Raw genomic sequence first — 10,762 nt, 5'->3', positions numbered from 1 at the left:
CACACACACACACACACACACACACACACACACACACACACACACACACACACACACACACACACACACACACACACACACACACTCACTCACATGCGTCGGCAGGCCGGTCCGAGGACATCCAGTATGTTGCTGGACCCACAGCCCGCTTCACCCTCACCACAGATGCAGAGTCGTACAGTCAGGGAGACACCGCCACCGTGACGGTCACTGCAGAGGACGACTATGGCAACACTGTCACATCAGAGTCGCGAGCTCTGGCCATCGTCACAACCGCAGGCAACTCTGTGACCGTGTCCAACAGCGGCATCCTCTCGTTTTCCAGCGGTGAAGCTGATGTGACCATCACCAGCGCAAGCGCCCAGGTGAACTCACGCTTCTGCCGTCACACGTGTCTCCTTGTGTGGCTTCCTTGCTTTCCTGGTGCAACCCCCCCCAAACGCCCTCAGTGCGCTTGTTTCTCGTGGAAGTTGCGTGGGTGTGCCTGTGAACCGCAAAACACACGAGACTTGTGAATGAGCTGCGCCCCATCCTTTCCTCGCTTACGCACCCTGACCCATGTCACTACAGGTCGTGGAAGTGGCCTTGGATGCAAACGGAGAAGATGTGACTGGCGTGGACATCTCAGACACCAGCACCCTGCTCTTCGCCGTTGGTAAGCCCTGTGTGCGCGTGTTCGTGTGTGTATGTATGCATGTGTGTTGTTGCATGTGTACATGCGTATGTGTATGCGGGTACGCATACATGTATGTATCCACAAACGCGTGTCTACACGTGTCGCTTCATGCTCAACTTCACTGCACGTGCTGCCGGTGGGCAGCTGGGAGGTTGACACGTGATCCACGCCGTTCATGGATCCCGCTTCTCATTGTGCGGTTCTTCTTCCACTCATACGTGGGCATCTCTTGTGAATGTGTGCTTGCAGTGTGCGACGGCGTCACAGAGTACCAGGACGAGCCTAACCAGCTGACGTGCAAGACTGTGCGCAGCGTGAGTCCCCCTTGATACGTTTCATGTTCTGCCAATCATACATGCCCAAGTTCCCGTGCTGCCATCTACTCTCCCTGCTTGCGCGTTGCTCACCACAGCACTGTATTGCTCCATTGTTTTGCCATGCTCATGCGTCATGGCGCGCCCGTGATCGTAATCGTGGCCGTGGCAACTCACTCCGTTCTTGGCACGGGTGTATTGTCTCTACGGTTTCCTGCAGGACTGTGGTGTTGGGACATTTGAATCTGCTGCTCCAACGCCAACCTCAAACCGGGAATGCAGCGCTTGTGACGGTGTCACTGAATACCAAGATGAGGTACGTGGTGCTGCTTGTCATACAGAGTCGCTCTCCTCGTTGGTGCCGTCTGCGTGCGTACGTGCGTGCGTGCGTGAGTGAGTGCGTGAGTGCTGTCCGTGGCCGTCGTGAGGAATAGCCATGCACCATCACCATTCTCCGCGTCACACGCGTTTTGTGCGCCGTTGTTCTCCACCGCTTCACGCAAGCCCGCGTCCATCACCTCCTTCACATGTCACTCGCGTCTGTTCCTTGGCTTTGCCTGCACAACACCAGGCGAATCAAACCTCATGCAAGACAGTCGCTGGCACGTGCACCGCTGGCGAATATGAGGCGCAGAGTCCGGACGCGTCGACAAATCGCATGTGTACGGCCTGTGATGGCGTCACCGAATACCAGGATGAGGTACGTCAATCTCTCCAACAGCTTGCTCCTTACACTCTCGACCTTGCACTGTGCACCTGTTGCGCAACACGCGCGCACGCGTTGTGCGTGTTTTGTGCACGCGCGATCGAAGTGTCTCGGTGCATGTGCATACGTGTGCACGTGTCCACATGACCATGGTGCCGTACATGTTCTCGTGCCAACACAGTGCTCACGCATTTCACTCGCCACCCATTTGCTTCTGATGTGTCTGGGGCTGCGAACGGCAGGCGGATCAGAGTGAATGCAAGACCGTGCGAGTGTGCAATGTTGGCGCACAAGTGAGCGTCGATCCAACCCCAAGCTCAAACCGACAGTGCGAGCTCTGTCCATCCGGTGAGCAATGAGAGCGGGAGGCATGTGGGTAGTTCGTGTGCTGTGTGTGTGTTTATGTGTGTGTTTATGTGTGTGTTTGTGTGTGTGTGTGTGTGTGCGTCATTGACTGATACATTGCTCTTGCGTGTTACCTGCATCTGCTTTGATTGTGCCTTTGCGCAGGCTTCGTTGATGAGGACTTCAATGGCCTTACACCGTGCTCGCCCTGGTGAGACAGACACATATGCATGTGTGTGTGTGTTTTGCTTGCGGTGCGTGTGTGTGTGTGTGGTTTCGCGCGTGTGTGTGGTTTCGCGCGCTTGTGTGCGTGCAGACGTGCATGTGATACAATACACAGCCAGGCACATCCTGTATTGTATTACATCCTGCGTTCTCACAGTTTGGTTTTGTTACAGCTCTGCGTCTGTGGTGATGATGGCGACATTCGACAGCGATGATGCCATGGGCACAGTGACGTTCAATGCAAACGCTGCCACCACCGAGACCAACATCACTGCGCAGGTGACCCTTGCCACTGCAGCAACCTCGCTCAAGGTACGCGCATCCGTGTGCACACAAATGCGCGCGTGTGCGCATTCAGGGTTGCGTGCGGGTTGCTCTGTGTGTGTGTGTGTGTGTGTGTGTGTGTGTGTGTGTGCTTCACGGTTCTCATGCCATGTTGAACCCTTGTGCTATGCGTCCCTTCGCCTGCACCCATGCGCAGGTGCTTACCTCTCCGCCTGTACGAGGCACATGCGCGTCCGCCCTTTTCAACCCAACCAGCGTAAGTTGCAGAAACCCAGCACTGCACGTGAACTGTTTGCGCCACACACACACACACACACACATACACACACACACACACACACACACACACACACACGCACGCACACACCACTGTTGTGGGGCTTGCTTTGTCTCACCCCATTTCTGCTGTTGTACGTGTGTGTGGTTCGTCTTATCGCTTCGTCGCAGTCTGACGGATCTGGCTGCTCATCATCATCGCCATCGTCGTGCATCGCTGGAGACATCAGCGGTCGCTTGACTGTCGATCTTTCAGCACAGGTTAATTGCACACACTCCCTCACCCTTACCCACCCACCCACACACACACCCACACACACACCACACACACACACCCACACACACACACACACACACACACACACACACACACACACACACACACACACACACACACACACACACACACACACACACACACACACACACACACACACACACACACGCACAGACACACGCACAGACACACACACACACACGCACACTCACTCTGAAATCATTGGCTTTACTGCTTCTGCTCTGGTCTTGTGTTGCTCGTTTATCGAACGTTGCATGCTTTCCCCCTGCCTTCTTGTCCATGTCTCTTTCTCACTCACGCTTGCTCTTCGCACACCTTCTCACCCACTCACGCACCATGCACATGTGCACGCGACCACCTTCGTTGCACTCATCTCGTCTGCACCCATAGGGGACAATGGTTGCATTTGAAGAAACCACGACTGCGCTCGCATTTATCGGAGCGACAAGTCTTCAAGGCCGCGCCCTTGTGTTTGAGGATGGGGGCGGAAATGTGATTGCGTGCGCGCGCATCGACACAGTGTCAGGACTTTCGTTCCAGTCAAACGCAGGACAAACCATGTGTACAGAAGTCACGCCGTGTTCGGTGCGTATGCTTATGCTTACATTGTGCGTGTTTATGTGTGCCTGTGTTCTCTGCTTCTGTGCCAGTCTGCGTCTCTGTGCGCCCTTGCGTTGTGGCTGACGCAAGGATTCTTCACAGTGCTTCCGCGTGATTGGTTCCAACGCATCAATCTAATGCTCCAAATCCATGAACGCACGACGCGACTTGACATGGCGCGTCGCAGGTTGGCCAGGAAGAGCTGGTTGCTCCTACCACGTCAAGCGACCGCCAATGCAGTGCCTGTGACGGGGCAGCCTTCTTTCAGGTGGGTGACGGATATAACACGTGGCTGCTTCCTGCCAACCAGCGAATATGCTTTCATGCCCCCGCTTACACTCACTCTCTCTCTCTCACACACACAATGTGATTGCAGGCGGAGGAAGATCAGCGCTTCTGCATCGATGTGCGTGAATGTCCACTTGGAGAAGAAGAGGCTGTGGCACCAACTGCATCAAGCGACAGGGAGTGCCAGGTACGCAGCACCAGCACCGAATCTTGCTTATCATATGGGCTTTGCTTCGTACTTTGTACATCTTGTGACTATGTGCAAGCGCGCGCGTGTCCTGCCCCGTGCAGTCTGCTCCCTGACGTTACTCTGAGCACATTTCTTCACGCATTCACATTCACACACATATCCCCCCACACACACATCTGCATGCTGCATGTAGACTGTGACGTGTCCTGGCCTGTCTGCGCCTCTGTATGGCTCAATCACCACATGCAGCGGTGATCAAGACTACGGCACCTTCTGCAACGCCACATGCAACACAGGAGACGGCTTTGAACTCACAGGTATGAGTGTGGGCGCGCGTGTGTGTATGTGTGTATGTGTGTACGTTTGTATATGTGTGTATGTGCTCGTGTTCATGTGTGCAGTTTGTGTGCAATTCTGGTACATCCATTCAACGAGACCATTTTCCTGCAGTACCCACCCAATCCCTTCCCGTGCAAGTGTCACCTCACACGAAAAACCTTGTCACACCACATTATCACCCCTTGACAGGCACGGCAAATCGGCGATGCACCGAGTTTGGCACGTTCAGCGGAACAAAGGCGGAATGCGTGTGTAGCGGTGACCTCTTCCTCGGTGAGAGCATGTACTATAGTGGATGCGTCCGCTGAAGCCATACGCTTCTCCGACACCCGGACGCACGCATACAAAAGATATGCACGTGCAAACACTGACAAACACACACGCAAGCAACCACACACATACACGCAAGCAACCACACACACATACAAGCACGAACACACACACACACACACACACACACACACACACACACACACACACACACACACACACACACACACACACACACACACACACACACACACACACACACACACACACACACACACACACACACACAAACGTACTCACACAAACATATATACGCACACACACACAAACACATTTCCCTCCACGAACGTGCTCAAACACAAACACATGCGCCATCTTGCATTCCACACCTGACGATGAACCCAACATCATATGCACAACCAGATCCTGTTGCGGAGGAGTGTGTTGCCAAGTGTCCGACTGAAACATACACTGACTCCGACGGCGTGTGCACGGCCTGTCGTGCAGTGTGCGAAGATGGTGTCAACTACGAGACCGTTCCATGCTCGCAGGTGTGGTTGCGATCGCTTGCTTGTGGAGCGCCTGACTTGCAGATGCATCTTCATCGACATCTGTTATTTCCTCTCAATCCATCACCGCACACCTTTTTGATATGTACACACACACACACACACACACACACACACACACACACACACACACACACACACACACACACACACACATTCATACTTGTGCATGGGGCAGGTGAACAACACGAATCGCGTCTGTGCAACGTGTCGGACTTGCCCTACCGGCGAATTCAAGACGGGCGGCTGCGCTGCTGGGGAGGACACCATCTGTTCCACATTCAGCGTACGTGACACACACACACATACATACACACACACACACACACACACACACACACACACAAATACATATACATACCACCTGTTTTGCCAAACGCCTGTTCCTCGACGCTCACGCGCTGGGACTCATTGCTGCCCACCGCCTTGTTTTCACTTCATCGTTCATGTGTGCTTAGGAATGTGCGTCTGGCGAATTCGAGAGCTTTCCTGGGAACGCAACCACAAACCGACGATGCGACATGTGCACACCATGCCCGCTCACCGAGTTTGCCGAAACAGGTGTGCTTGCTTGCGTGTGCTTGCGTGCACGCTTTCGTGCACGCTTGCGTGCCATGTCGTGGAGCTTGTTGACCGCGCGCGCGTGTGTGTGTGCATGTGTGAGCGCCACTCTTCTGCCGTGTGCTCACTTCTCTTCAATGGCTGCCGCAACACAGGGTGCTGCAGTGATATCGACACGCAGTGCCGGGCGCTGACTGTTTGCGTCGAGGGGGAATTTGAGGCGCGAGCACCATGGGACGCACCACAGGTCTGTCACGAAGCGATGGCGTGTGATGAGCATCGATTGTGAATGTCCCTGTACACGTGCATGGCGCCTTATCTTCCTTGTTTTGGGACTTGGTGCCTTTGTTGCGTTCCACCTGTTGCTGTTATTTGCTTGCCCCTCCTTCCCCATTCCTGCCACTCAACCCCACCACCCCTCCCTCCGCACATGCCTGCAATCACTGGTGCAGGGTGGGTACGCCACGGATCGCGTGTGCCAGCGCTATCGCACGTGCGCAGAGGGCGAATATGAAGTGTTTGCTGGCAACACCACACACGATCGAGTGTGCTCTCCCTGCACCGTGTGCTCTGACGGGATGTATGCAGCCCAGGCGTGCACGAACACTTCAGATGCTGTCTGCATGCCCCACACCAACTGCACGTGAGTACTTGTGTGTGCGTGTGTGTACGCGCGCGTCTATTGGCATGCTTTTGACTTTGCAAACACGTGTATGCGTTGGTATTGGTATGGTTTGTGCTGCAGCTTTGTCCTGCTTTGCCTTTAATCACCCACGTTCGGTTCCGTGCGCTTGCTTTCAATGACTCCCACCCATCCATCCGTTCTTGCACGCTGCAGGGCGGGACAATCATATGTGTTCACGCCGCCATCTTCCTACAACGACACTGTTTGCGCACAATGCACCGAGTGCTCCCCGTGCGTTTACCAACAGCCAGCGACTGCTGTGGTTGCTGCTGCCACGTCTTGGTGTCTTGGCTTGCCTGCTTGTTGTAACGTCGTGTAAGTCGAGGTTGTGTTGTCACATCATCTCACAGCAACTACCGCTTTGTGCATCACTGTGCAGGCACGAGTATCAAGCAGGTGGCTGCGACGGGACCGGTGAGCGAGTGAGCGAGTGGGCGAGTGACCACGCGACGTCACATGCACTCGTTGTCGTACGTGTGCATGCATGCACGGCGAGGAGCACATGAATTCAATACTTACTCCTTCCCGTTTCCGCGCCCTTCACATTGCCATTTACAATGCGCAGTGGACACGCTGTGTGCCCTGAAGACCGTGTGCGATCCGCTTACGGAGTACGAGTCATTTCCTGGAAACGAAACAGCAGACAGAGGTGAATTCACACTGTATTTTATCAATGGGCGTGTGCATGCACGCGTTGAGATTTGTTTTCACACCGCTCGTTGTTGTTGTTGTTGTTGTTGTTGTTGTTGTTGTTGTTGTTGTTGTTGTTGTTGCTCCTTGTTGCCGTGGTGCAATGCGCGTGTGTTCTATGTGTGCTAAGTGTCTCACACGTCGTCCCTGACGCTGCTGGTAATGATACATGTGATGCAGAGTGTTCGACATGTTCCACGTGTCCCAGCGGTCAAATTGCCACCAGCGCATGCACCAGCACCATGGACACTGTCTGCGAGGAAGACAATGGTGGTAAGCTGCGTTGCCGTAGAATTGAACACAATTGCATGGAGATACTTGCAAATGTCGTCACCCGGCGAAGAAATGAAATGTGCACACACACACACACACACACACACACACACACACACACACACACACACACACACACGCACACACTTTGACACGCTCTTACCCACATGTGCACATATGCATGCGCATTCTTGTCAATCTCAACCACGTGTTTGCTGTGTCCCATCATTGTCGTTGTTTGCAGGCATGGCTGCGTGCCCTCGCGGGCAGGTGTTGATTGGCACGCCACCAAACGCGGTGTGCGTCGAATGCAGTGACTGTCCAAATGGCACGTGGGCTGAAGTGAGTGCACACGCAATCGGGTGCCCTGTGTCCTGTCGTGTCCTGTCATATCCTGTCATGTCCTGTCATGTCTTGACGTGGCTGCCTCAATGACTGGCATGTACACCACCAGCCCACTTTTATTCGCACTGAAACCATGCATCGCCCATTCGCGCATCGTTCAGGGTGGCCCGAGCTGTCCAAGCGGCTTCCTCAGTCCCGTGTGCACGGCGGTGACCACGTGTGAGGACGGGCAGTACATTTCGCAGCAGCCGACCCCGACATCAGATCGCATCTGCAGCACGTGCTCTGCCTGTTCCAATGGTTTCTTCAGGGTGAGTTCGGGCACATTTTTGTGTGCGTGTGTGTGCTTTTGTGTGTGTGCTTTTATGTGTGTGTGTGTTTTGTGTGTGCGTGTGCGTGTGTGTGTTTTGTGTGCGCGCGTGTGCGTGTGCGTGCGTGTGTGCGTGTGTGTGTGTTTTGTGTGTGCGTGTGCGTGTGTGTGCGTGTGTGTGCGTGTGCGTGTGTGTGTGTGTTTTGTGTGTGTGCGTGTGTGCGTGTGTGTGCGTGTGCGTTTGTGCGTGCTTGTCTCTGGTATCTGTTTGCTTTACTTTGTGTGCTCGTGTGTGCATGTGCATGCATGCATGCATGCATGCTATTGCGGTGCTGTTGGTGAAATCCAAACCAGCACTTTCATCTCACCTGCGCACCACGACGACGTCCAATTTCATCAGAGCGGCGGATGCAACGGCACAGAGGACTCGCAGTGTTCTGCTGCCCACACCTGCGCACAGGACGAGTTTGAGATCACACCGCCAGGGCCACAGGTTCGTCAATATGTGCATGCCAACGTGTGCATGTGAGCGCATCTGCGTAATTGTGTGCGCTTGTGTTTTTCTTCCCATCACTGCTGGATGTCGTCGTCCCACCTAAGCGCTGATTGTCTCTGATGACACAAGCACGTGGTTCTCATCGCCCTACAATACTGTGCACACACACACACACACACATGCATCTCAGAGTGACCGCGTGTGTAGTCCTTGCCGTCAGTGCGAAGAGGGCGAGTTTGAAATCCAAGCATGCACAGCTTCCAGCGACACCATCTGCCGCACGTTCCAGGTTCGATGATGCGATGATGGTGTGATGATGGGATGAAAGGATGGTGGCGGTGCTTATTCTGTAACTCGCAACCCATCATCACACCACCTCCCCCCCCCCCTCTTTTATCCATTCTTGCTCGTTTACAGGAGTGCAGCACGCTCGAACGCGTGATCGCAGAGGGCACAACAGGGTCTGATCGTGTGTGTCACATGTGCGCTGGCCGCCGCGCTGGTGTTGTGGAGGATCGAACCCAGTGTCCACCCTTTGCTCTGAGCCTCTGTGAACCAACAAGTTGGTAGCTTCGCGTGTGTCACTTACTGTCTCGCGCTGCTGCTGTATTCCCACTGTTTATTGCTTTTTCCTCTTGTGGTATTTTGCCCCAACCCATAAGGTCTCATTGGGAGTACTGCCTCATGTGTCACGCACGCGCTCACAATACTGCTACTGCTGCGGCCATTATGGTTTGGTTGCGTACCTTTGCCACTGTTGATAGCGACGACAACAACGACGACGCTGCTGACCACTACGTCTGCACCATCGACAACACCAATGAGCACCGCAGCCACGACAAGTGCTGCAGCCACACCGCCGCCAACAACCACGACCACAACCACGACCACAACCACAACTCGCGCTGCCTGGACATACGTCGAATTCTCCATAGAGGTGAGTGACAGAAAGAGAGAGTTGTGTGTGATTGTGTATGTGTACAAAGGTGTGTGTGTGCGAGAGAGGGGGAGAGAATTTGTGTGTGATTCTGTATGTGTATGTGTGTGTACGCGAGGCTGTGGGTGACCACAGAGACAGGTGTATCTGTGAACACGTGCCCGTGAGATGCTCACACTGCGCACATTTGCACTGCTTTTGGCGTGTTTCCTGTCATCATTAGGGCGATCTCGATGCCATTGAGGACTTAGAGACGTTCTTGCTGCAGCTGCGCATTTCGCTGGCAGAGGCTATGAACACCACCATCTCTGCCATCCAGAACCTTCAGGTGCGCATGTGTATGCGGATTTGGGCAGCGCCATGACAATCATGCACACACACACACGCAAACAGTAGTTACCTTTCTTCAACGTTCTGATCATGTTCGCAACACTTCTTTGACTCTATGTGTGTTGTGCGTGTGCGTGTGTGTGTGTGTGGGTTCTGTGTCGATCAGGTCCGCCGAGGCAGCATCGTTGTTGGCTTCCGTGTTGTAGATGACACGATGCAGCTGCACGAAGCGTCATCCCAAACCATCGTCGATCTCGCCAACCAAGGCGCCTTTGCCTTCTCGTTCCAGGGACAGTCCTACCAGAGCATCCAGAGCTCGGCGTCCAGCACGCCCAATGGCGGCCCACAGGAGTCGTCGTCAAGTGTCCCTGTTGGCGCGGTGGCTGGTGGTGTTGTTGGTGGTGTGGTTCTCATTCTCGTTGTGTTGTTTGCTGTTCTTGTTCATCGTCGTCGCCAACACTCGCGCGACGACGTGGAGAAGTCGCCACTAAAGGACAGGCAGCGATCGTCATTGGTGCGTTCGCTGCCTTGCTCCTTCTTGTGACTTGCTGTGTGTGTGCATGTGCGTGTGTAAATGCTTGCGTGCATGTACGTGCATGTGTGAATTACTTGCGTGCGTGCGTGCGTGTATTTGCATGTGTGAATTCTTGTGTGCGTTTGTGTGTTTGTGCGTGTGCGCGGGTATTCATGTGTTTGTCTTGTCTCATCTTGACATCGTCCATTGAACGTGCACCACGTTCGTTTTCATCCTCCC

The 10,762-nt window shown here is 54.1% G+C and overlaps 1 protein-coding gene across 1 annotated transcript in view; it reads left to right on the top strand.

Annotated features, from left to right (window-relative positions):
- Positions 1 to 10,762, top strand: part of PTSG_08331 (uncharacterized protein) — a gene marked incomplete at its 5' end in the record, with an annotated part of 17,580 nt that overhangs the window by 3,887 nt on the left and 2,931 nt on the right. The window contains 32 exons of the mRNA XM_004990526.1: positions 106 to 365; positions 571 to 655; positions 926 to 990; positions 1,211 to 1,306; positions 1,562 to 1,690; positions 1,939 to 2,044; positions 2,207 to 2,252; positions 2,440 to 2,578; positions 2,748 to 2,807; positions 2,999 to 3,088; positions 3,516 to 3,710; positions 3,913 to 3,993; positions 4,102 to 4,200; positions 4,397 to 4,520; positions 4,732 to 4,815; positions 5,236 to 5,363; positions 5,560 to 5,667; positions 5,840 to 5,942; positions 6,098 to 6,189; positions 6,395 to 6,585; positions 6,781 to 6,858; positions 7,007 to 7,041; positions 7,193 to 7,276; positions 7,498 to 7,590; positions 7,835 to 7,932; positions 8,097 to 8,246; positions 8,646 to 8,738; positions 8,932 to 9,030; positions 9,159 to 9,303; positions 9,506 to 9,678; positions 9,902 to 10,006; positions 10,175 to 10,522. Of these exons, the coding sequence (XP_004990583.1) occupies positions 106 to 365; positions 571 to 655; positions 926 to 990; positions 1,211 to 1,306; positions 1,562 to 1,690; positions 1,939 to 2,044; positions 2,207 to 2,252; positions 2,440 to 2,578; positions 2,748 to 2,807; positions 2,999 to 3,088; positions 3,516 to 3,710; positions 3,913 to 3,993; positions 4,102 to 4,200; positions 4,397 to 4,520; positions 4,732 to 4,815; positions 5,236 to 5,363; positions 5,560 to 5,667; positions 5,840 to 5,942; positions 6,098 to 6,189; positions 6,395 to 6,585; positions 6,781 to 6,858; positions 7,007 to 7,041; positions 7,193 to 7,276; positions 7,498 to 7,590; positions 7,835 to 7,932; positions 8,097 to 8,246; positions 8,646 to 8,738; positions 8,932 to 9,030; positions 9,159 to 9,303; positions 9,506 to 9,678; positions 9,902 to 10,006; positions 10,175 to 10,522 (3,782 nt within the window). The remainder of the gene's footprint in view (positions 1 to 105; positions 366 to 570; positions 656 to 925; positions 991 to 1,210; positions 1,307 to 1,561; positions 1,691 to 1,938; positions 2,045 to 2,206; positions 2,253 to 2,439; positions 2,579 to 2,747; positions 2,808 to 2,998; positions 3,089 to 3,515; positions 3,711 to 3,912; positions 3,994 to 4,101; positions 4,201 to 4,396; positions 4,521 to 4,731; positions 4,816 to 5,235; positions 5,364 to 5,559; positions 5,668 to 5,839; positions 5,943 to 6,097; positions 6,190 to 6,394; positions 6,586 to 6,780; positions 6,859 to 7,006; positions 7,042 to 7,192; positions 7,277 to 7,497; positions 7,591 to 7,834; positions 7,933 to 8,096; positions 8,247 to 8,645; positions 8,739 to 8,931; positions 9,031 to 9,158; positions 9,304 to 9,505; positions 9,679 to 9,901; positions 10,007 to 10,174; positions 10,523 to 10,762) is intronic.

This window comes from Salpingoeca rosetta (assembly GCF_000188695.1).
Source record: "Salpingoeca rosetta unplaced genomic scaffold supercont1.23, whole genome shotgun sequence".
NCBI classification, from domain to species: domain Eukaryota; class Choanoflagellata; order Craspedida; family Salpingoecidae; genus Salpingoeca; species Salpingoeca rosetta.
This window is presented reverse-complemented; position numbering and strand designations above follow the sequence as displayed.